Consider the following 26,043-nt stretch of genomic DNA (forward strand, 5'->3'; position numbering starts at 1 on the left):
CTAGAGCCATTACTGACTGGATTCCACGGACGTCAAAAGATCGTGTGGACGCCCATCTACAAGATGGTCAGACTTCTTTGTCAAGACCCTGAATGATCGGTTTGATGCTCTGCATATTCCTAGAACGAACAGATGCCATTGGGCTACGCTAGCACGCAACAGGGATGAGTGGAGACGTTACTGGCACCCGCTCGAGTAATTCGATGAATAATGGGAGATCAAGTGATCAAGTCTGGAGGGATTTCTGCAAAGAGCCAGAATAATTACGAGATTGGTTTCTGTGCATCTGGTGTTATGGCCGTGCTGGAGAGCTGCTCATGGAGGACAAGTCGTGACCTCGGTAGGACATGAAGGACAAGCCGGTACTGCCCCTCTTCCCATGAGACTGCAGTTGTTCCGTCACCGCTGGCTCATACCTGGCTTTCCTATAAGCTCTGAGGTGGCAGCCACCTTGCTGCCGGGGGCGAAAAAGGAGGAAGGGAGCATGGTGCCATAGTTTAACGCATGGTCCATTCACTTTTCTGTCACAAGCTGCCGGGCTCTGGGTTAAGTCCTTTTTCCTCTGGAACCATGGCCGTGCCAGAGAGCCACTTGTGGGGGGTAACTCGTGACCTCGGTAGGGTGTGAAGGTCGAGCTGGTACTGTTCCTCTTCCCATGAGACTACAGTTGCCCCATCACCGCCAGCTCATACCTGGCTTTCCTATAAGCTCTGACGTAGTGGCCACCTTGTATGCGGTCCAGATGCATTTCTGCCAAAAGCTGCTGGGTTTCGAAATTGGTTTCTAAGTCTCTGGGATCATGGCCATTAATCAGCTTGATCAGGAGCCAGAGAGGCCATTTGTAGGTGGTGACTCGGAGTCTCGTTGAGATGGGGAGGAAAGGGCCGGTTACACCCCCATCTGGTGAGGCCCCACATGTCTCGTCACTGCAGGCCCAAACCTGACTGTCCAGTGGCCTCTGGAGGATCGCGATCACTGGGCCATCAGGGGGAACAGGCCAAGACACGGAACCTATTCCCACCTGGAGTGGCCCAGCGCCAATAACCTACTGCAGGAACAGGACGCATTTCTGCCAAAAGCCTTTGGTTTCCGAGATTCTTTTCTGAGTCTCTGGGATCATGGCTGTTAGGCAGTCTGATCAGGAACCAGAGAGGCCATGCCTCCAATTATATAGCTGAGTCCTAGGTGGTTTGTGGGTGTGTCTCCCACATACCTAACTTTTGGCCGTTTACTTTCTTGGTAAACTTTGCCCCAAGTTTTTGGGGTCTAGCCAAAGGTACAGCAGCAATTTGGGGGTTTCTGGAAGTCTGATGCACCATCAGGCTGCTGATACACTCGCCTCACAGGTACAGGTTGACCTGCTGGTGGCACCATACCCCCTTTTTTAGTTTTTTTTGTTTGTTTGTTTTATGTATGTGTGTATTTGTTTGTTTGTTTGTTTGTTATTTGTTCTTGGGGCCACACCCACAGGTACTTGGGGCTTCCTTCTGGCTCTGCTCTCAGGGCTCACTACTGGCTGACTCTGGGGATCATATAGGGTGCCAGGGTTGAACCCAGGTCAGCTGTGTACAAGACAAGCACCCTCCCAAGAAAGGTTTTCTTCTGGAATGCCAGCTGTGTGCTTGGGATGTCTCTGGGCCACACTCCCCCCTGTAGGGAGTGGAAGGAAAGACTCGCCTGAGGACTGTCCCTATGTGGGACCCGGGAGGGTGGGAGAGTGAGGCAGACTGCAGGTGACCATCATCTCATGGTAGAAGCAGAGTCTCTGCAGGGGCTCTTCTCTGTGCATTTTTAGCTCTTGCAGGAGGTTGGGGGAGCTGCCTCAGCTGAGCTTGGGGGGTCCAGAGGCCACTTTCTGTGAAGCTTGACCAACCAGGACAGATGGTTCCAGGCTCAGACCCAGCAACGCAGTGCTGCCTGACCCCATATATGCCTGGGGATCCCCAGGGCTGTACCTGGCAGAGTTCAAGGCCACACAATGCCTGGGTGCTAACTACACCCCTGCACGTGCATCCTGACCCTTGAGTAGTTTCCAGGCCCTTCTGCATGTCGCTGTCCCATCCAACACCTGTGAAGGAGGGGTGGCCACATGGGCACAATGGGCACACTCATCTGGCCCATGAACGTGCCCACCCCACCTGCCTGCTGGCTGCTCCCCCACGAATCTGTGTTCGATCTTAAAGCCCAGATCAGAAACTGTTTGGCTAGCAAGACTTATAACTGCTGAGATTTTACCCCCCTCACTCTCTCAAGGCAGAATCAATCCGTTCTCGTCCCCACAGATCGATAGCAGAACACAGCCCTGGGAGCACTGATGGATGTATTAATTGAGAAAGTCCTGAGGGAGGGCTGGAGAGGACAGGTGTGGCTCAGACTCAGGAAGTAGCCCTGGCCATGGCCACGAATTGTAGATCTAACAGCAGGGAGTGTCCACACCAGCCTCTCACTCTTGTCTTTCAAAAAAGTCCTGCTTATGGTTCACATACTCTCTGGCATCTTGTCAGGTCTGAAATCCACTGACCTTCTTTTCCTAATTATAAAGCTTATATATATATATGTATATATATATGTAATACATATGTATATAAAGCTTATATATAAGCTTTATGATTAGAAAAAGATTATAAATATATAATATATATATATATATAGGCTAGAGCGATAGCACAGCGGGTAGGGTGTTTGCCTTGCACGCAGACGACCTGGGTTCGATTCCTCCGCCCCTCTCGGAGAGCCCTGCAAGCTACCGAGAGTATCTCGCCCACACGGTAAAGCCTGGCAAGCTACCCTTGATGTATTCAATAAGTCAAACATAGTAACAAGTTTCACAATGGAGACGTTACTGGGCCAGCTCGAGCGAATCAATGAACAATGGGAGGACAGTGACAGTGACAGTGATATATATATATATATATATATATATATATACATATATATGTATATATATACATATATAATATATGTGTTCATTATTTAAACTGGCTTCAATCCTAATTGCTGTATATTCTGATATGGAATTGGTGGCTTTTAAAAATTTTTTTTTGGGGGGGGGTCACCCAGCAGTGTTCAAGGCTTACTCCTGGCTGTGTGTTTGGGATATCTCCTGATGGTGCTTAGGAGACTGTGATGTCAGGGATCCAACAGTGTTTGGCTGCATGCCAGGCTGGAGCCTTCACCGCTGTACTGTCTCTTCAGTTGTGGAAATGGTGGTTTTTAAATTTTTGACCCTCTTCCCAGTTTTCATTGACATATAACGCCATGTAAGTTTGAGGTGGCCAGAGTGATGCTTCATCTATTCTGTGAAAAGACTAACACGATCCGGTTACCATCACCTCCTGTAGTCACCTTTCCCCACTGCTGTGAGAACACGTAAGATGGATTCTCAGAGCCACCTGCGGTGAGCTCCCTGCGCTGGTCTCCCTGCTGGACGAGAGCCCTGACACTCACTCATCTTATACCCTGGGAACTTGCAGCAGGAACCACCTTCCCCAGCCCTGCCCGCACTTCCTGCCCCTACAGCCACTCAGCTCCACTTTGTTCCTGTAAGTTTAGTTTTCCTAGATTCCAAATAGAGGTGGGCCAGTGTGGTAACTGCCTTTCTCTTGTAACTTATTCCACTTAACAGAAGGTCCTCAGGAGTCCTCCATGTTCTCACAGAAGGCAAAATTTCCTTCACAAAAAGTGGAGGTTCCTTTATTTTTTTATGGCTGATTTGAGTCCATGGCATGTGTGCATCTCCATGTGCACAATACCCCTCTCTCCTCATTCACTCATGTCCTGGCTCTTGTAAAATAAAGCTACAGTAACCACACTTTTTAAATTTTTTTTGTGGCTTTTGGGGTCACACCCAGCAATGCTCAGGGGTTCCTCCTAGCTCTGCATTCAGGGATTACTCCTAGCAGTGCTCGGGGGACCATATGGGATGCCAGGGATTGCACCCAGGTCGACTGCACGTAAGGCAAATGCCCTCCCTGCTGTGCTATTGCCCTGACTCCCTGTGGAGACCACTTATTGCCATCGTGTTTTAATTTCATTTGGATACAAACCCAGAAGTGGGAAGGCTGAATCCCAGGACTGCTTTTCCTGTTTTGAGGGCCCTCCACACTGTTCTGTAAAGAGTTGGTGCTGCTCTGACTGACCAGACCCTAAGGCTAGGCTGAAGAGGCTCAAGAGGTGATGCACAAAGCCAATTTCCTCGCCTTCTTGTCCATGAAGATGGGTGGTAGAAACTTTGTAGTTCCTCTGGGGAGCTCCCAGGGAAGTGTCGGTCCTGTCTTGGAAGAGGCCAAAGCATCTGAAGCTGCCGGAGCCCCACTTGCCTCCTGGGGTAACAGGCCTAAGTGGGAAAGACAGCCCCTGCATCGTCAGCCAAGGATGTCAGACAAGTGTTCCCAGTGTTCCAAAGCAAAAGCTGACAGCAGAGACACAACTGCAGGCTGTGAGATCAATGGCTATTGCTGGATGGGTCTTCTGTTACTCACATCCATAGTACAGAAATACTAAAGTTGAAAATTGATCAAATCTCTCCCCCCCCCATGTTAAGTGGTTACCATTTGGTTTTTATCTGCGGGATAAGTATTTTTGGTGCATATTAATGCATTAGAATAATCATAGACTCGCAGAAAATTAAGGGGTCCATAGAATTAATACATTCCACTCTATACCCTGCTTTCCTTTCATATCACAAAATACCAGGGTATTTTCATCTGCCAGTACATTGTTTTTTTTTTCTCCAAATGGCTCAACCTTCTAGCCCTAACATTCAGGATCTCTCCAATACTTTCTCTTTATAAGCCATGCTGAAATAATTACCCCAGTACATGCATCTGTATGTACTTGTCTGGCTGTTTACGTTGGCTAATTATTAGACATGGACAAAGGGTATGTACATATTAAATGTTGGCACATTTATCTATTAAGCAAATGTTTACGGAGGGACTGGTATGTGTGGTGCATTTACGTTTTGATGGACAGATAGCTTGGTGGGGTTTTTCATCTGGTGGCGAGACTGATCGCTAAAGAAGCAAATAAGCACAAATAGCAGAAGTTACAAGTGGTGATGCACGAGAAGCAGGAAAGAAGCCAAGACCATGTAAGGACTCCGAGGACCCACCAGGAGAGAAAATGAGATGTCACCTCCAGCGTGATGACCTTCATTCTGGAGTTGAAAGATGAGGAGGAATGAGAAGGACCCGGGCTCTCTGAGCACAAAGGGTGTCCTAGGGGAAATTCCACATGGGTGCTGATGGTGAGGGGTGGATGGGAGCTCAGTGGCCAGAGCATCTGAATGGGTAGAGGGGCAGGTGAGGGCCAGACAACCTGATACCTCAGAGGTCAGGCTGGGACGTTTAAACGTTATTTTAAGAAAAGGCAGTGGAGCACTTGAGGCCAAGGAGTGGCCTGCTGTGTTTTATTATTATTATTTTTTAAGATTTACAAACTCTTATTTGCTAGTTTCCATTGTTTGGACGAAGACAAAGTCAGGAAACTAGTAAGGAAGTGACCCAATGGTCAAGGCAAGGTATGATTTTTAAGAGCAGGGTATTAGGAACATACAAATAGATCAATGGAAAAAAACAAGATGGGTAGAAATATGAACTTAAGGGCTAGAGCGATAGCACAGCCTGTAGGGCGTTTGCCTTGCACGTGGCAGACCCCAGTTCGATTCCTCTGCCCCTCTTGGAGAGCCCAGCAAGCTACCGAGAGTATTCCGCCCGCGTGGCAAAGCCTGGCAAGCTTCCCATGAGGTATTTGATATGCCAAAAACAGTAACAACAAGTCTCACAATTTTTTATGAGATGTACTGGTGCCTGCTCAAACAAAAATCGATGAACAACATGAGGACAGTGCTACAGTGCTACAATATATGATAGAAGTATGTATTCCAGGGCTGGAGCAATAGTATAGTGGGTAGCGTGCTTGCTTTGCACGTGGCAGACCAGACTTCAATCCACAGAACCCCATATGGTCCCCCAAACACCATCAGAAGTAATTCCTGAGTAGAGTGCAAAACCAGGAGTAACCCCTGAGTATTGTTTGGTATGACCCAAAAAGGAAAAAAAAGTATGTATTTTTATGCTCATGGCCTATGATTTTATTTTTTTTTTATTTAAACACCATGATTTACAAAGCTGTTCATAAAACAGTGTTTTATCCAATTTTCCAAAACCAATCTCACTGCCAGTAGACCCTCCCTCTACCAGTGTCCCCCAGTTTTCCACCCCTCCTCTAAGCCTGTCCCTTCACAGGCACAATGGCCATATTGCTTGTTTAAAATGGGGGGTGGGGGTAGGGCTGGAGCAATAGCAGAGCGGGTAGGGCGTTTGCCTTGTACATGGCCAACCCGGGTTCGATTCTCAGCATCCCATATGGACCCTGAGCACTGCCAGGAGTAATTCCTGAGTGCAGAGCTAGGAGTAACCCCTGTGCATTGCCGGGTGACCCTAAAAAAATTGGCAAGTGGAATTATCAAAAAATAGTTCAATGAAAGTCAATTTTTATATCTCACAATGGTGTTGCTAAAGTAATTGTTTATGTCTTGCGGAGGTGGTTGGTGCTCTTTGAGCCTTCTGTGTTACTGTTTTCACTCATTTAGCTTGATGGGCTTCTATGCAACTTTCCCGTCTAATTTGCTGTGCTCCTACTGGGCTGTCAGTACAGTGAGATTTGAAGGTGTTGTGTGGCTGCAGATGCGGATGCACGTGAGCCATGCACTCCAGGAGCTGTAGAGCTGGGCCATTTATACTTTGGAGGATGTTGGGTGAAAGGGGCTGCTGGACTATGCGGTGGAGACGGAATCTGCCTGCCCCCATTGGAGAAGACCAGAGTTTTCAGCCCAGAGATTGATCTACCTGGGACAATTTGGAGATTGGTGGCTTGATGAGCTTCACTTGTGGAGCTGGGCAGCTGCTAGGCTAGAAGGGAGGAGAGTCTGCCTGCCCCCATTCTGACCCTTGACTTTATTTACTCAAGTTTTGTATTGTATTTTAATATGCTAGATCAATGTGATTACCACTCGAGCAGACATCATAACATAAGTCCCATTTTATGTTCATTATCATTAATATAATAGTCTTAAAATAGCATTAAGTCAATTTCAAGATATTTCCCATGTTTATTGATCATAATAATTAAAAATAACTTTGTTTATTTTGTTAAGTTCTATCACAACCCACCCCCAACTCATATTGATTCTTTGATTTGGATTGGGAGGGGGTTGAGCCATACCCTGGAGGTGCTCAAGAATCACTCCTGGAAATGTTTGGGAACCATATGCACTGATGGGAATTAAGCCAGAGCCAGCTGCATGCAAGGAGGGAATTAAACCAGGGCCAGCTGCGTGCAAGGCAAATGCCTTAACCCCTGTACTGTTTCTCGACCTTTGACTTGATTTTACTAAATTTATAAACTGAATTGGGGAAATAGGCTTCTTGGAAACATTGAGATTTTCTGTCCAAAGATTTCTAACATTTTCACATATATTAAGGTTTCTTTGATGACTTTTATTAAGTTTTTCTGGGCTTTGCCATTTCTTGTTAAGGCTATACAGAGGTACTTTATAATATATGTGAACATACATTAGTTCTTTCTCTCTCTCTTTCTTTCTCCCTTTATTTTTCTACCCCCTTTTCTTTCTTTCTTTCTTTCTTTCTTTCTTTCTTTCTTTCTTTCTTTCTTGTTTTTGAGATATACCCAGCAGTGCTTGAGGCTACTCTTGGCTTGGTGCTCAGTACTCACTCCTGATGGTGATTGGTGGGACAAACATATGACAAACCTGTATGCAAAGTACGCATCCCAGTCCATCGAACTCTCTCTTTCTTTTTAGACGTTTTAATTATCCCCTTCTTCCCCTCCCCCCATGGCTGCTGCTGAGGTGAGTGAGGGGAGCACAGACACAGCAGGAGCTCGCTGGGGGGTGGGGGTTGTGCTCAGACCCTAGATCATGGTGCTTGCTGAGGGTGCACTCCTTCTGAGGAGGGGCTTGCATACTTGCCCGCTGGAGATCTCATGTTTTGTGGTGTCACATGCATGCTCAAGGGTGGTGGGGATGTCACACTTCTGGCCTTTGCCACTCACACATCTATCTCTCAAGGGGCACTGCTTGCCAGGAGGGTGTCCTTCTGTTCTGGTGTTTGTGCATCCCTGTCTGTGGTGTGACATTGTGACATTGAACTCACTTGTGACATTGGGATTACAGACAGCAGAGTTACCAGGCACAAACAGAGGTGCTAGCACGGTGGCTGGCACTTGTGGACAGCATTCTCAGCCTCACATGTACAGATGTGAGGGCAGATGCTTAGCCACTGACCATCTCCAGGCTCATGAATATAATCTTTCTTTCCTTTTTTTTTAAAAAATCATACTTTGTGGTTAAAAAAAATGGGCCTCGGTGGTAGGATGCATGGTTTATCTGTGTGTGGCCCTGGGACGAATCCCTGGTATGCGTGTATGTGCACTCGTGTGCGCACACACATACACACACACACACACACACACACACACACACACACCCCTAAATGGAAATCATGGGAACTATGGTATGTGTTACTTCGCTACATCTGAGTTTGGAAGAAACAGATGTATAGATACAAAAATGAGATCAAATGCAACCTTTTTTGCTGATAAATTGACTGAAAATTTGACCTCTTATCTGGAACCAGGAGGCTTTCTCTATCTTCCCAGGAGTTGGATATATTTACCTCTAAAGCAGCAGTCAGAGCTGGAAAAGAGGAATGGTCTGCAAAGAGATCTACTTCCTACAGTATGGAGAACACATAAAAATATTTATTTTCTGAAATCAACTCAAGTCCCACAGAGAATTCAAACCTTCTATTTGTATGCAGTGACTTTCCCCAATACTCTCTAATCAGCTTGAGTTACTCATCCCCTGCTAGGAGGGAGAGAGGGCAAGAGTCTTATTCTCTTTAGGGGGTGGGAGATGGGATGGGGTTTGGGGCCACACCTGGCTGTGCTCAGGGCCAGAATTCCTCTAGATGTAAATGAAGGCTTGGGCCATATATCTGGGGGATTATCTTAGGACTATCCATTTTAATAAAGTTTCTAATACTTTCTGTTGATTCTCTTTTTTATTTTTTCCTTAACTTATTAAAAAAAGACTGTGTTCAGTGTCTTATGTTTCTAATTTACGTTTTCTTCTCTTATTGCATTGGTTTTATTCTGAAGCAATTATATCAGGCACCTTATTTTGTTTCTGACTTAAATGGCAAAGGTTTATTATTTTACCTTTAAGAATGTTGTTTGATTACAAAACCAGCATAACACAGAGTGGCTAGAAACCGACGAGGATGGGATTCGAACCCACGCGTGCATAGCACAATGGATTAGCAGTCCATCGCCTTAACCACTCGGCCACCTCGTCTACCTCGGCTATCTCGTCTACCTCGGCTATCGTCCAGGGGCTGGAGCGATAGCACAGCAGTAGGGTGTTTGCCTTGCATGCAGCCAACATGGCTGACCCGAGTTCGATTCCTCCGCCCCTCTCGGAGAGCCCGGCAAGCTACCGAGAGTATCTCGCCCGCACGGCAGAGCCTGGCAAGCTCCCCGTGATGTATTCGATATGCCAGACACAGTAACAACAAAGTCTCCAATGGAGACGTTACTGGGCCCGCTCGAGCAAATCGATGAACAATGGGAGGGCCTTTACCTTTACCTTTAAGAATGTTGTTGAGGTCTTCTTTAACCTACTAAAAGTAATTTTCTTTTTCTTATTTTTAAGAAATTATGAATGGTTGTTAAAGTTTATCAAAATCATTTCGGGGGGTGGCAAACCTAGCAGCACTCAGGACTTATTCCTGTCTCTCTCTGCTCAGGAATCACTCCTGAAGGTATTTGAGGGAATATATGTGGTGCCAAGAATCAAACCAGGGTTGGCAAGCAGCTTAACCCTTGTACTTTCCAGCCTCTATCAAAATATTTATTCTGTTGACAATATCCTTTGATTTATTTTCCTTTAATAGTACAATGAGTTTGCAGATTTTTCTAAATGTTGATTTATCCTTGGACGTTGATTTATCCATGGACATCCATGATGTGTTCTGACTTGTTTTTCAGAAAGCTGGATTTAAATAGAGCAAACTATTATGTGTTTGAGTTGTTCTATGTAGTGATTCCCTAGCAGAGATTAATCAATGACCTTTGAAAAGTGGCTTTGGATCAGTAAGTTGGGGAGATCTCAGGTAAATAGTTCTTTTTACTGCTTAACATATTAATTTATTAATTAGAGACATTTATTAATATTTATTGTGATACTTCAAAAGGTAGAACATAAATAGCTTATAGCACTTTCTTGAGTTATTTGATTGCAGAACCTTTCCCCCCCTCCCCAAACCATACTAAATCCCAGGGATGAATGTTCTAGACTTATGGAGGCTATCTATCAGATTTGGGGTCTCTGCTACACTTGGGAAATGAAATGGAAAACTCTTTGTCTTTTTCCTTCTGTTGAACACTTTTAATAATGTATGGACTTTCTGTCCCTATATACCCTATGGATACAGTCACTCACCACAGCTTCCTCAGAGGATTTCAAAAATGCCCAAAAAGGGAACCGAGCAATAGTACAATGGGTAGGGCTCTTGCCTTACAGGTGGCCGACCCGGGAACCATCCTCGGCATCCCATATGGTCCCCCAAGCACTGCCAGGAGTAATTCCTAAGTGCAGAGCCAGGAGGAACCCCTGAGCATACCAGGTGTGACCCCCCCCCCCCCCAACAAAGCAAACAAATACCAAATAACTCCGCAGCTGTTTCTTTAGAATCAACAGCAATTGTGGAAAAGCCAAGAATGTGTGAAAACAAGAGTTAATGCACTGGCAAGTTGAGGATTCTCAGATCAGAATGCTCCAGCCACCTGTCCAAACACCTTTCCAATAGCACATGGCCTCTGGCTGAGGTGCCCGTGGGCTGCTGCAAGGCCTATCGGGTAAGAGGGGTTGCTGCTTCTCCCTTCTAGTCTAACTGAGGGTGCAGCTGAGGACGCCACTTCTCATGCAAGCCCATTTTACCCTCTGGCCTGTACCTTTCCTTAGCAGATGGCTGCTCGTCCCTAGCCCCTCTCACTGGAGACATATCTCTGAGGCTGGGGGCGTCGCTGAGGGACTGGGGGTCAGTGAGAAATCTGTAGTCAGCAGCTGACCGGGTCCTGCTTAGCTTGATGGGGTCCCTTGGGAATGGAGGGCTTTCCAGCTCAACCACCAGTGAGTTGAGCAGAGATGAAGAATTGGTTGGGGGAGCAGTGGAAGGGCTGGGGGGCTGGTTGAAGGCAAGTTTGGGTGCATGTGTGCGCACACGTGCGCACGGTGCATTGTGTGCATATGTGCACACGTGTGTGCATGTATGTGCACGCGTGAGTGCGTGTATTGTGCATGCTTATGTATGTGTGCAAGTGTGTGTGCATGTGTGTGCGCGGGTGTGTGTCTGCGGGTGTGTCAGGCTGGGGGGTGCTGCGTGTGTGTGAGTTGCAGAGAAGGGGTGGGGGGTGAGAGGCTGAGATGATCATCCTGGAGGTCCGGGGTCTTCCCGGCATCCAGGCGGCGCGGAGGGGCCGGCGCCCGAGCCAGTGAGGCCTAGAGAGACGCGAGCGCCGCGGGTCACTGGAAGAGACCATCTCCGCGGAGGGGACCTTGCGGCGGGCGGTGGGCGAGCCGGCGGCGGCTCTCGCTCTGCCCTCCCGGGCGCCCAGCCCGCGCCGGGCCGCGCCCCGCCCCCGCCGCCGCCGCCGCCGCCGCCGCCGCCGCCGCCGCCGCCGCCGCCGCCGCCGCCGCTGCCGCGCCCGGGCCAGGCTCGCGCTCGAGCTGCGGCGCCGGCCCCGCCGCCTGGGCCCCGGGCCCGGCCCCTCCCGCCCCGCCCGGGCGATGAGAAGCTGCTTCTGCGTGAGACGGAGCCGGGACCCGCCGCCGCCGCCGCCCCAGCGGGGAACAGTTAAGTGAGGCCGGGCGGGCCGGGCGGGCGCGGGCCGCGGGCCCAGGGGCGGGCGGGCGGGCGGAGCCGGGCCCCGCCGAGGCCTGCGGGCGCCGTGCCCGGCCCTGCCGCGGGGACAGGCCCGGCGGCCGCGGCCCGGCCCGGGCTCGGCCCGGTGGGCGCCCGTGGCGCGGGGACCCGAGCCGTGGCGGCGCCCCCGGGCGCGTCTGCAGGTCCCCCAAGAGGCGAGGCCGCGGCGGCCACCTGCCCTGCCCGGACGCCGCCGTTAGACTGGCCGGGCCGGGGTCCGGCTCTCGGTGGTCACGTGGGTGCAGACCAGCGTGCACCTGAGCCGCGGGTGTCACCTGGGCGTGACCGGGACTCCGCAGGGGGGCCACCCAGACCCGCGGGCACCTGTCTGCCAGGTGAGGGGCCCGAGCAGGCCCCCCAAGACCCAGAGTCCCCCCGCCTGGAAGGATGTGGGCCTCTTGGTGAGCACCCTCCAGGCAGGCCCAAGGGACAGGGACCGGGTGGGGTAGGGGCTAGAACTAGGGCCTAGTGCAGGGCACGTCAGAGCCCCTGAGACAGCCCCCAAGGAAGGCCAAGCCACGAGCATCTTTGTCCTTTGTGTTCCTGACGTTCAGCTCTTCCCGTCATTAACGATGTCACGTCTGCTCCCTTCCCCTGCCCAGCCGCTTGGCCTGCAGAGACCTGCAGAATCAGAGGCACCGGGGCCTTCTGGGGTGGGTCCCGGGGGTGTCCATCCCCTCCCCCCAGGGCAGACTGCAGGCCAGCGCCTCCTTAGGGCCCTTTTTTTTCTGGTGGTTCCTTCTCAACATAATCTCATTGTCCATTTCTCGACAGCTGGCTGGATCTCATCTCATTTTTACGGGCTAGAAAATCTTATCAGCTGTACCAGAAAGCATTAGAAAAGTTAGCAGATAAGCTCTTTGGAGGCATAGACCAACCGAAAACCTTGCTCGGCAGGTTAGTTACAGGCGTCACCTTTCGGGCGCCCTGGAGCGGGATGGGTGGGGGGCGGGGGGGCTTTGAGAGCCTGTGTCCTGCCCTGAGTGTTTTAAGTGGGGACCTCTGCGAAAACCCGGCATCCAGGCCAGAGCCAAGCCGTTGACATGGCGATCACCGGTTCATTGGAGCTTAGAATCATCTCTAATCCACGTTTTTCATTCCTTCTCACCAGCCCTTGGCCACATTCCTGATTCATGCCCGGGACCGTGTTTCCAGCCCAACCCCCATCCCCCAAGTGTGGCTGGACTCTGCGCTTATATGCCCCAACTGCTCTGCCAGGCCTTGACCATTAGACCTCAGCTCCATCCTCCCGCTCTCTGTGTGTTCTCGGCCAGAGTCACCAGCGACAGTCTGGTCTCCTTGTCTGCATGGGGAAGCTCATCCTTACCCCTGGCTCTTCTGCTCAGTGCTCAGGAGGGGCGCCGACCTGCCTTGTTTTCTGCCTATTGCAGGGGAAGGGAGCAGGATCAGTTCGTGTCCTGTGTTGAAAGTAGCTTTGTTGCGCTTTTTTCCTTCCCAGAATGCTCAGTGTTAGTGGTCTTCGCCGGCCCCCTCTCAGAGCCACTGGGAAGAGCGGGTGTCAGAGAAAGAGCTCTGGGTTCGGGTAGGGGGCTGGGGATTGAATTTCAGGCTACCTCTGGGGACCTAGGAAGATCCTTAGCAAGTCGTGGAATCTCATGGGACTTTTTCCTTATTTGTGAAAGGATCTTAAGGATAAAACTCCCCCTGCAAAGTCTAACATATGTAGCTGTGCGGGACCCTGCCGTGTGGGGGATCTTTACCATGTTGAACTTGTGGGCTTGACATGTGCACAGTTTTGAGAGGAGACTCCAAGATAGAGGGTACAGTAATATGGCATGAGCCCACTGCCAGCTGGGCACAGCGGCAGGGGTCAGAATCCTGTGACCTTCAGGCCCAGCTGTTCCCTGTGCTTCCAGTGATGGTGCTGGAAGCCAGTGGGGAGGATACCAGGGGGGCTCTGGTGGTGAGAGAATGGAGCAAATTACTCCCTAGTGGCAGGAGGGGGGCCGTGTGTGTTCAGAGTCTCCCAGGCTGGCTGGATATGGCCTGGCCGCTGTGTCTCCCTGGGAAGTCTGGGAGCAGGCCTGCCCTGCCTGCCTTCCAGCCCTCTGCTGGCCGGGCAGCCCCGGGGACCGTGGCACCACAGTGCCATCTGCACACTGGCAGCTCAGGGCTGCAGGTGTCCCTGTGCTTCTTCCTCTGGCCGGGGAAGGAAGGCAGGGAAGGCATGCTCCCTTCCTGGCCCGTGGTGACATCCTCTGGGCATGTGTTTGGCTTAGCTGCCACGTTTCTGGCGAGATGCAGAGCTTGTCCCAGCTGAAATGTGAGAGGCCTATGGGCCAGGTGCCCGGTAGTCCCACGCAAGTCTGAAGGGACTCCTTCCCCAAGGACTGGAGCCCATCTTGCTTGATCTGTGGCAAGACACCACCAGGTCAATTCTGTACATGCAGGCACATACACACATACACACACATGCACACACATACACACATACATACATGAACACACACGTGTACTCATGTACACACATGAACATGCACATACCAGTTAGCAAAGCAAAATATTTACAAGACTATCCCTATAAAACTCAGCTCCCGGCCGCATTTGCGGCCGCACGACATCTTATTATCTCATTTTTACTTTGGACAAACTGGCAGGCTACCAAATGTAACCTGCTCACATGGCAGAGTCTGGCAAACTCCCTGTGGCGTACCCAATATGCCAAACACCAGTAACAATGATGGGTCTCATTCACCTAACCCTGAAAGAGCCTTGAATATGGCACTTTTTAAAGAATCTCAGGGCTAGGATGAAGGAGACATTACTGGGGCCTGCTCTAGGCAATCGATGAACAACAGGATGGTCATGATCGTGATCCCTGAGCCATTAAAAAAGATAAGTAGGGGCTGGAGCTGTAGTACAGTAGATAGGGTGTTTTCCTTACATGCGGCTGATCTGAGTTCACTCCCCAGCATCCCATATGGTTTCCCAAGCACCGTCAGGAGTTATTCCTGAGTGCAGGGCCAGGAGTAACCCCTGTGCATCGCCTAGTATGACCCAAAAGGAAGCAAAAGCCAAAACAAAGTAGAACAGAAACAACTGAATATGACAGCAAGAACAACAAAAAAGAGAAGTCAAGGAATTCTTGAGCTAAATAGGTTTAAAATATTCATGAAGTTCAGATTGTGGGTTTCAAATCTATACCTGGAATAGGTCTTTCTGGGGACGGGGACCCTGAAACCATCATTTTAAACATCTGCTGTGCTGAAATTTGCTACCGCACCTGTGTTGATGTCATTATTTCCATTGTATAATACACAAAACAAAGTTGACGATGTTGCTTTTTGGTGTCCAGATCAGTGGCCTTCAGCACCCGGTGATGTGAGAAGTCTCAGGAACCTTTCCATCTGCAAAACAAGCTCTGTAGCCAGGAGCCAGCTGCGGCCGTGGCCATGAAGCTTGCTCCTGGCTCTGTGCTCAGGGACCACATTGAGTTGGTTTGGATGACCGTCTAGGGTACTGGGGATTGAAACCAGCTCAACCACATTAAAGGCAAATGCCCCAGCCCCTGTACTCTCTTCTACAACCTTTCAAGGAATTGTTTTAGGCAGGAGAGAGGGTGCTGCATCACTGAGCATTTGTTTTGAAGTTTTGGAGGGGTGACCATGCTGTGTCACAGGCCCATCTGTGGCACCCGAGGGCCCGCCTTCACCACCTCTGCCCGCCCCCCGCCTTTCCCTGTACTGGAACTGATGTTGGTTTGCTCCCCACACCCTGCCCAGGTAGCTCTTCTCTTCCATCTCTGGGGTCCTGGCAGGAGTCCCCTTTGCAGCACCCCCCTCCCCCCACACCTGACCCCGGACAACTTCCTCTAACCTACAGATTCTCTGGTGTATCTTATTCCTCCCTGGGTCCCAGTGTCCTGGGCAGCGAGGTCAGAACCTGATTGGAGTGACAGCAGGGCACCACTGCACAGCCATGTGGGCCCTCTCCGGTGACCGGCCTGTGTGTCTCCCTGGCCCGAGTCGATGTGGGATCTGTGCCCTCGTTATGGTTGGGAGATCATTCCCCTTCCTTACACATACGAGCACCCTGTCACCTGGGACGGAGCCCCTGCCAGGACCCAGGCACCATGGTGGACATGGCGCCTTGGAGCAGTGCAAGTTTGCTGGGGAAGGTCATGTGAAGCCTGAAATGGGCCACAGGACATTCTTGAGCTGGCAGGGGAGGGTATGGTTCTGATCTGTCTCTAGATCCCCCAGCCTTGCTGCTCCTGGGACCTCCCACCAGGACTCTGTTTGCTGGGCATCAGCCCTCCTTCTTGGTCCTCTTCCTGCTCTGCGGGGCACAGCAGTCTGGCCCTGAGATGGCCTGCCAGTAGGTGACCGACCATCATCTGCAGGGATTTGGGCAAGTCGGGGTGGGGCTCACGGTATCCCAGAGACTGTTTCCTCTTCCTGCGCTACAGGCGCACCAGGGCCCCTGGTTCTCCTGATTTGTGTGGTTCGTGCAGTGCTGGAGCACTGGCCCTGGATGTCACCTTAAAGGGTGACTTCCAGGACTGAGCGCTGCCCTACTCAGGGTGCAGCTCAGGGAACACCGTGTATGCCTCAGAAAGTTTGTAGAAATTCTGTTTGGTCGTTAAGTAGTTCGTAGAAACATAGGCACAGGGGCCAGAGACATAGCTCAGAGATTAAGGTGCTTACTTTCCATGCGGTTGACTCCAGCTCAATCCCCAGCACCCCATGTGGTCTCTTGAGCACCACCAGGAGTGATCCCTGAGCACAGAGCCAGGACAGGCCCCAGCCTCCCACCACCATAATAATTCCAGGACCGGAGAGATGGTGCAGGGGTTAAGGTGCCTGTCTTACATGTCTCTGGCACTGTATATGGTCCCCTGAGCACAGGGTGAGCCCACCCCCACCCCCCACAGTGTTGCTGGGTGTGGCCCAAGCCCCCTCCTACCCACAAGAAGAAATCTAGGTTTGGGTCAGATTGAATAGATGCATTTGTGTTCCAGAAGGTGAGACCATTATCGGGAAAAGGGAAGCACCATTGTTAATTTTGTAGCTGGGAAATTCTCCGGGATAGAGAAGAGCTCCTTGAATGATTCGCTCTAGTTTGCCAATACCTCTGCAGATTTCCCGACAGCCCGTGGACTACTCTGACCTCACCACAGTCAGCAGTGAGTGTTGGTGAGGGGACTGGACTTCTGACCCGTCCCTGGGAGAGCGGGCGGTGCTGGGAGCAGCCTGGACCCTGCCCTCTGCCTGGGCTCCAGGACACTCTGGCCCCTGCTCCCTGGGTGTGTCTGTGGTGGTGTCTATTCTTAAAGCCTGGCCACAGCCTCCCACAGGGCCAGACAGTGTCCTTCTGCCAGTGACCCCAGGACTCCAGAGGGGCCCTGTGTTCCTGCAGCTATCCCGGCCACCATTGGAAAGCAAGCCAGGGGTTCCCCAGCCAGCCTGGGGACAGAGGGTAGGCAGGATGGCCAGCTCGGAACCAGACAGTGGAGATGTTTTCCCACTTCCCTCCCCAGCCCCACCAGCTGCAGGGCCCCAGGCAGGCACTGAGGTCTGTCTGTTCCCCCCTGACTTTGGACTTCAGCTGACTGTGAGGTTTCCCTTCCTAAGTGATTCTCATTTCAGTTACAGTAACTCAACTTCACTGCCCCCTTGATACTTTGATACTTTGTCTCACTTTTCTCCAAAGTGGCGGTATGCAAGTCACCGGCTCAGCGCCCTGGCCAGCACTGATGGCTGGCCGTGGTGGGCAGTGCTGGGCTGTGCTGGGTAGATGCATAGCTTCTGAAGGTGGCGGCGCCCTGTCCTCCCCGTCCCCCCCCCCAACGTAGGGCTGGCCCCCTGGGAGGCACTGTCAGTGCCTGGCCCCGCACCCCACCCTGCCACTCCAATTGCCTCCGCAGGACCTGAGCTGAGCTCTGAGTCGGGTTTTGATTTCAGTACAGGAGTTGATAAAATGAGATAAACCCCAGGCTCGCGGGGCTGGGGAAATTAAACAGAGATGATATCAAAGTTCCCCTGAGTTTTCAGCATTGATACAGTAGCTTGGTTTTCTCCCAGGCTGCAGGCAGGCCTTTGATTCTGAAACCGTGTTCGCCCCTGTTAAACCTAGCTCGGCCAACTCTCTGGGATTGAGGACGGGTGTTGTTGTGAGTCTTTGATCCATTGCGAGGAAGCAACGTGCTGTCTAGATGAAGGGCTCTAGAGTTCAAGTTTATTTCTTTGCAAACGGGATGATAGGACTGGCGAGGTGATACGATGCCTGCGGCAACTGCCCCTGGCTGCCCCTGACCCCAGCGCTGACAGCACCGTCCGCATATGTGGCGCATGGACCGTCTTGCAACGACGTACACGTACATGTATGACTTAGAGCAGGGCCTGGGGAAAATCCTCTCACGTGTAAACTTGGGCTTCCCCTGCCTGATTCACCTCGTCCCAGGATGTGTGCACGCGCAAACACACACATGGTCACACCTGCACACACACACACACACACACACACACACACACACACTCTGCATGTGCCTTTCATGCATGACCCAGCCACACACTCACTTTCACATACCTTCATACCCCCGCCCCCAGGCACGTCCACTGTCATGTGCACAGAGAAGAAACAAAAAATAATTTTTAAAAAATGGGCACGCCCAGCCTCACGTGCAGGTGGGTGTGGGGTTGCCTACGGGTGCACCTTTGAGCACGTGCTTCTCACGGGCAGTGCGTGAGGCTCACGCGGCCACCTGCACACCCGCCTCCTGCCCGGCCTCGATGACAACCCCATCTTCCTGGCCGGCCCAGTCTGCACTGGTGATGCCGAGGCAGGAGGGAGCGAGGTCAGCCCCGGGCCTGTCACAGCAGCGGTGTGTGTATGTGTGTGTGTGTGTGGGGGGGGGGGGGGGCGGATGTTTCCCTGCCTCCCACCCTACCCCCTTCCCCCAGTGCCCCTAGCCCTCTCGCCGCTGTCGATGGGCTTGTGCTGCCATATATCAGCCTGTTCCCCCAGTGCGGCGCTCGGCTCTCCCTCATTAGGCCTAAATTTACCTCCATCCTGCACAAACACAGCCCTAGCTCATTTTTATTGTGGTAAATTATTTACGAGGGAATCCGCTGTGTCTTGAAATGGAGGTGTGGGGAAAATTAGTCGCTGGCTACTTTTATCTTTCCCATCTCTCGCCGCCCCACACCCCCATTGTCTCACCTATGGAGCTGAGGCTCAGGAGGAGACCAGAGGCTGCTTTCTCTGCCGTGTCTTGGGAAGCAGAGCTGCCAGGGGGCACAGGGCCTGGGGCTGGGCAGTCGTCAGCCTGACCGATCACCGGCCACTTGCAGCCCGGCCACTTGCAGCCCAACAGCTCGGTGTTCTCTCTTGCAGAATGGGGAACATCCAGCCCTCACTGGGGTGAGCCTGGTGGAGAAGGAGCTGGAGAAGCACTGGAGAGGGCAGGGCTCTGTGCCATGCCGGGGACAGGGGGGCTCTGTTCTGTGTAGTGGACACTGAGCGAGCAAGGGGCTGCTGGAGGGGGGCTGCCCAGGCGCAGCCTGGCGTCCACCCAGATGGCCAGAAGTGGGTCTGAAACACCCCGCCCCGCCCCCACACCCGATGTGGGCTGCCTGTTCGGCCTCCTGTCGCCGGGACCCGGCCTGTGTCCCTGAGCGGCCAGGTCCTCGGAGGGGCCATCGCTCCTGGCTGGCACTTGGCTCAGCCGGCCGGGAAACGGGGAGTGCCAGTTAATAAATGGCCTTTTGTTAGGAAGGTCAATTGAAGTGACGGTGGAGGCGCTGTTCGAAGTAATTTGCAGTCAGAAAATATGTAATTCGGGGCGAGCGGCTTTGAGTGATCGCCCCTGCCGTGGATATCTTGGGCGTTTCTCATTAAAAGCTTCCTCTGCAGCCGCCCGGGGTCCCCCCGCCTGAGCCGGCTGCCCTGCGCCACACGCACAGTCATTTGTCTGTACCTCACAAAGGCTGCCGGGGGAGGGGGTCCCCCCTGCACCGGGGTATGGCTGCCACTGCCACTCCGGGGAAGAGAGAGAAGAGATGGCGGGGTGAGGGGTGCAGGGGACTCTGCTTCCAAGAGAGAAGCCTGATCTGTTCTGTCCACCTGGCATGGTTCAGGCCCTCGGGCTGCAGCAGGCCCAGGGCACAACCACCCCATGCTCCTTTGTCTGCCTCTGTGGGGGGTCGCGGCCATCTTGCCTGGTGCATGCTGGGAGTGGCCCCTCATTCAGGGCCAACCGGCTGAGCAGGAGTCTGTCAGCAGCGGCCCAGGCTGGGTGCTATGACCGGAATTTACCGGCAAAGATTCCCAGCCCCCCTTCCCCTCCCCACTCTTCTGCTAGTAGTGCCAGTACTATCTTTTTTTTAAAAAAAAAAAAAAAAAAGCAAAAACTTACCTTGCATGTTCTTTATTAAATTCACAGCATGATATTTTAGCACTGGCAGAATTTGTACATTCTGTTAATGAGTTGTTAATTGCCAAGCATTTTGGTAACCAAGAGCAGGTACTGATATTTTGCAAACTGCAGCCTGTTATTTTTGTGGTACCCAATAATGTGGGCTTGTTCTTTCTTCTTCTTTTTTTTTTTAACCCGTTTTCTCTTTGGCTGCTGGGGAGAGTCCTTCCCATCCTTCCTCCCCGGAGGCCGTTTGAGTGTTTCTCCATTCAACAGATATTTGCTTCCGGCCAAAGGCCCTGAGCAGATACCGTCAGAACTGACTGTGATGCCGAGAAGCACTGTGGGCTTGTTTTAAGCAGGTTGATGTAAGGCGCAGCTTCACTTAGCTGAAGTCTTAAGTTACCAGACGCAGTGCCGGGCATCTGTGCACCTTTATTGGACACTGGGTCCCCCTGTTTGGGCACACCTGTTTCCAGAACCTTTGTGGGTTGCACAGGACTCTGGCTATGCCCCACCCTTACCGCGCCAAGACCCCCAGACCCCCGCATAGGGCATGTTGGTGCCATCTTTTTTGGGAGACCACAGACATTTTCGGTAGCCTCTGCCTTTGGGGAGTTGAGGCTGGAGGCTTCACTTTTCCTCCTTCCTGCTTCCTGACGTGGAATGGGGGGCTCTAGTGCCTTGAGAGGTCTGGCACGCCCTCCCATGTGGAACTTAGAAGGGCTAGGGTTTAACCTGCTCCCTTTCACAGCTTGTACCTTGGAAAGTACGAAAAGTCATCTCCGTGAGGCGTTACCTATTTCATTTGCTTTCTGGTGCATCGCCACGTGCACACGGGCCGCCCAGACCCAGGACTTGCTCTGTTCCGCCTGTCTCCTCTGCTCACATCAAGAGCAGGTCCGCAGTCAAAGAATCATTCGGTTTTCCTCCTCCCTCTCCAGAGCCCCTGCAGGAATGATGGTCATTGTTAGTGTTTAACTGTGAGCCAGGGCTCCCATGACCTGCGGGTTTCAGCACAGTGAAAGGGGTCTTTGATGCCTCGAGACCGGTTACGTTTCTGACCCCTTTTCGCCTGAGAAAGGCAGCACGGATGATGAGCATGGCCAGAAATGTGTCAGATTTGTGGCATGGTTGATTTTGAACACATTTGGCCCATGGCTGTAGGAAGCTGTACAGGCACGGGGCATGGATGCCGCCCATGTTTCCCCACGCCCACCAAACCTGCCACGTTCCTTCGCATCCTGTTGAACACAGACCATGCGCTGGGGTCCACGTCGTAATAGTGGCTCGCCCAAGGACACCAGCTATCTGCTGGCCCTGGCTCTTCCTCGGCCCCCCACCCCGTTTTTCCAGAAGGATCTGTCCTGAAGGAGAGAGAGGCAGGCGGTGTCTGACTCACCTTGGGGGCGCGGTTGGACAGGAGTGTCCAGCGTGGTTTGCTTTGGGCTTGGAACCTGAGGGCCGTGCTGAGGTCAGGGCGGGGTCCTCGCCCCTGTGTGTGTATGTGTGTTCTGTGCCCGAGGCAGTCTGGAGGGCAGTGAAAGGGGCCCCCAGAGAGAGCTTGAGTTCTGGGCCCCAGGAGAGGGCTGCGCTGGGCTGAGCTGGTGCATCTTCCCTGTGACCCTCGACCCCGCTGGGGACCCCTGCCTCGCTCGCCGTTCGCGCGCAGCCTGAATGTCATGCTTTCTCTTTGCTTTCTGGAACCAGGACCAGTCCACCATGCCTGAGGTCAAGGACCTCTCAGAAGCCTTGCCGGACACCACCATGGACCACCCTATCACCGGCGTCGGGGTGGTGGCGTCACGGAACCGGGCCCCCACAGGCTACGACGTCGTAAGTCTGGGTGCTGCTTGTGTCTTGGGGGTTGTGGTTTGAGTGGATGAGGGTGGGGGGGGGGGGTGGACAGGGTGAGACCCCCGGGGCTGTGTGCCATTGCCATGTGGAGTCTCAGCAGAGAGGGAGGGAAGGAAGGCGGGCCGGGCGGGGTTCTGCTCTGAAGACAGAGCATGGGCATGAGCTGTTTCCTGGACATGGGCTCTGAGAGTCTCCAGAAAGCTGGGGTTGGATCCACTACGCGGACCATAGCACTTTTGCAAAGTGACAGGGTCCCTGTCCTAAGGATGGGCCCCACCCTCAGGCTCCCACCTCCTTCACTCTGGGCAGTTATCCCAAACCTTCTGCCCTTTAGCAGGGAGCCGCTCACTCCTCGGCCGACAGTGGGGACGGGATGCCGCAGGCCGGAGGCAATCCCTTTGGCTCCGCAGGAATAAGCGTATGCCTGTTTGGTGGAGCTGGACGGGCACAGCTCGGCCCCAGGAGGGACCTGTTCTCGGCAACTGTCTGGCAGGCATCCTCTGAGCCCAAGGAGTTCTGGTTTCCACTCTCTCAGTCCCTGAAGACATGCAGAAAACAGGAGAATAAAGGGGCAGGGACTCCCTCTCCAGGCATTGAAAAGGGCCCAGTGAGTCACCCAGGCGTGGGGGCAGTAAAGGCCCAGGCCGACCTTCTCCCCCTCGGCCTCCTGGGAAGAGTCTGTGGAATCCGCCGAGGGCAGGCGTGGGTGCTCCCCCGCCCTGCTGGGGAGGAGATTTCCCAGCACCCCTGACCTCTCCCTTCCTGTCCCCCTCCTGACCACCCAAGCATTCCAGCTGTCGCTGTGTCAGTGTCCCCATGCAGAGGGGTTGGCGCACGCAGAGCTGCAGGGGCGGCTGATGTGCAGAGGGTCGGGGTGCCCACCACGTCCCCGCTCTGCCCCCTGTTTGAGAACCGAGAGACGCGGTGGGTGCGCGTGAAGGAAGGATGAGAGTCGACTCACCAGAGGCTCGGGGCTCGCCTGTTGCCAGACATCAAAGCACAGTCTGTGTGCCCGTCGTGCCACCACCCGGACCTGACAGGAATAGCTTTGTGCCCTCAAACCAGGGCGAAGCGACACCAGGTCTTCTCAATGCGCAAAGCCAGACGCGTCTTCTAAGGAACGTGAAACGAAGGAGCCAGCTGGGCCTCGGGCCTAGCCCACTGCTTTCCTGGGCTGTGCCTCAGGGGTTGCCCCTCCCTCCCAGGACAGCTCCTTGGGGGGGCCTCCCCGGCTGCTTGCTGCCCCCCAGGGGGACTGGTGGGTCCCTTTATCACTTGGTCTGTACCTTAGGGGTCATCTTGAATGGTCTCTGCTCACAGGCGGTCGGCCTTTGGTTCTCTGCTTTTTTGAAAAGTCTCGGCATGCCTGACAGGAGCGGAATCTATCCCTATGATTTTCTCCAAGCATCCTGCCCGCTCGGGGCACGGGAGGGCAATGTCAAATGAGTGAAATTAATAAGCACATTTCACCGGGCTGTTGCCGAGGGTGTCCCGGTGAAAGGTGAGCAGGGCAAGAGGCCTCGAGGTTGCGAGACTCAGCCTGGGGGCCCCCACCCCGCTCCCCCACCCCCTGCCCTGTCTCCAGAGGCCCTCTCAGGCTGAACCAGGCAGTGTGGTCTGTGTCCTGACAGCAGGCACTTCCCTCATGAGCATCTGCCCCTGGAGGCCTGGCTATGACTGTAAGGGGCAGGGCCTACTGGGGGCCCTTCTGCTCCTTGTGTTCCAGTTTCCTCTGAAACTGGTGTCCGAGCTCACCATGGCCACAGTGGCCACCTATGCTGGCTGCCACGGGATTGGGGCCTCTTATGGACCCATGTCTGCAGGGGCTCTGTTCTGACACAAACGCAGGTCCTATGGTCATGGGAAAGAAACGTGCTCAATGGTCCCTTATAAAACCATCGTCTCCTCGCTTGCCTTTGTACAGCTCAAAGGCAGCGTCTCAGGCCACATGGATGCGCCTCAGGGCGTGGCTGAGCCTCCCAGTTTTGCCGTCTTGGTTCCTACTGGCCCAGGTCTCACACTCGGGGTGGGTCAGTGTCCTCTGGTTCTCTGCACTCAGGGGACCTGTGCAGTGGGGACGAAGTGAGTCTTAGGTGACCTAGAACGCCACTGTGCCTGGTCACAGATGCCGGGCGCTTGCCAGAGGGCACGGTGCTGTTGCTTCCAGTCCCCGGTGGATGCCCACTAGGAGGAAGATGGGAGAACTTGGCCTGGCATTGACCTTTGACATCCAGCCCGGGGTGGTGCAGTGTCTGAGGGCCTTCATGGCGGATGTCACCAGTCAGCTTCTGTGACTTCCCCAGCTGTGTGTCCCAGCTCTGGGCCTGTCCTCTGAGCACTGGGAACACGTTAGAGTCATGTAAGGGCCAGGAGGGGGGGGGGGGGGACCAGACCCAGGTTCTGCTTCCAGAAGCTTCTAGTCTAAACAAAGAGAAGGCGAGTTGAAGGATCAGACTCATACATACAGATTGGAAGGGCAGGGGCCGCTGCTGAGGGAAACCCCTGCCCTTGCCAAGACCCTTTTGGCCTGCCCTAGCTACCTACTTCGGTTCTCCTGCTGAAATTCTGGGTGGGGAGTATGTAGGGACTCCACGTGTCAGGACCTGTGTCCGGCAGTGCAGTGCTTGGCCTTCTCTGGGCCATCCCCAGGGGGGACACTCCTGCAGCGGGCTCTCAGCTCTGCCTTTCTCCCCGTGGGACTCTGGCTGACTCCTTCCGCGGGTGGCTGTGGGTCCTTGCCGCTCTGGGACTCTCTTCCCACGGTTCCTTCTGCCATGGCCTCACTGGGTTCCCAGGAAGCAACTGAACCCAGAGCTGCTTTCCCTGAGACCTGGGAGTCAGGGACACATGTGAGTATGAGCTCATGAGACCTGGGCCAACTCCCTGCGTGTCCTCTGTACTGCGCCGCTCTGAACACGGGCTTCTCCAGAGCAGGGAGAGTGGAGAGCACACATCTCGGGTAGAGATACCCCCAGAGTGGGAATGTGCCCCCACTTACCTTTAAAAAGTTGCATTTTAAGCATTTTAAACTTTCAAGGAGCCTCCCAGGGGCTTTCCAGGTAGATGTATCCGTGGCTCGCATGTCGTGGACACCCGCTTCTTCCTGCCCGAGCTTCTCTCCACCGGGGTCCAGCCTGGTCGGGGCTGCTGCCAGCACCACTTTACATATTTACATATCAGAGTGCAGTTTCTCTGTCCACACAGTGGATCCAGCCTTGGTGCTTCTTTGCTACCTTAGGGCTAGTGACAGAGTCTGTGAGCAGACGATGCCCGGGACCCCCGGCTGTGTGTGGGGAACCGGAGCAGGACCTGACTGTGACGCCTTCCGGCCACCCTGGCCCCGCGTGGCTGAGTCTCCCGCACACGTGGCTCTTTTCAGAAGCGGCTTTTCTGGAAGCCACCAGGTATCCCTCCCTTTTGTTTTGCTAGAAAATAGATCAAAGGAGAGACAGGACAGGGGTTTTCTGGCCCGCCCTGGGGCCTCTGTTTCCTGTGGATTTGCCAGCTTTGCTTCTTTCCCCCATCTTCCCATGCCCGCCCCGGCCCCCTGCAGGGCCCCTGGCTGGCCTCGAGGAGAGGGGATGCAGAGAGGAAACACATGGGCTTCCGCAAGGGGAGCCAGGGGAAGAGCCAGCGCCTGGGTCATTCTGCCCGTTGTCTTCCTGGGGTGCCCGCGTCCCCCCACACTCACTGTGCATTCTGGGTTGGGTGCAGAGTTCCTCCCCTTAGGGCCTCTCCCGTTGAGGTTTCCTGGAAGGTGGAGGGCCGCACTCTCCCACCCCAGCGCCCTGCTCACTGCCG

General features: G+C 53.4%; 1 protein-coding gene and 1 non-coding gene across 4 annotated transcripts in view; one reads left to right on the top strand and one right to left on the bottom strand.

Annotated features, from left to right (window-relative positions):
- Positions 1-9,297: 9,297 nt before the first annotated feature.
- On the bottom strand, positions 9,298-9,379 carry TRNAS-GCU (transfer RNA serine (anticodon GCU)). Its single transcript has one exon. It is a non-coding gene; the product is annotated as a tRNA-Ser (tRNA).
- Positions 9,380-11,777: 2,398 nt separating this feature from the next.
- The window catches only part of LOC130042729 (multivesicular body subunit 12B), a 139,429-nt gene continuing 125,163 nt past the window's right edge, over positions 11,778-26,043 (top strand). The window contains exons 1-3 of one of the 3 annotated variants that reach the window (XM_056134912.1): positions 11,796-11,938; positions 12,783-12,905; positions 22,096-22,221. In XM_056134912.1, coding sequence (XP_055990887.1) covers positions 22,108-22,221 — 114 coding nt within the window. In that variant the 5' untranslated portion in view covers positions 11,796-11,938; positions 12,783-12,905; positions 22,096-22,107. Of the gene's footprint in view, positions 11,939-12,154; positions 12,344-12,782; positions 12,906-22,095; positions 22,222-26,043 lie in introns of those variants that run through there. The other 2 variants (XM_056134911.1, XM_056134909.1) reach the window with 2 other exon arrangements.

This window comes from Sorex fumeus, unplaced genomic scaffold (genome assembly GCF_029834395.1).
Source record: "Sorex fumeus unplaced genomic scaffold, SorFum_2.1 ptg000109l, whole genome shotgun sequence".
NCBI lineage: Eukaryota > Metazoa > Chordata > Mammalia > Eulipotyphla > Soricidae > Sorex > Sorex fumeus.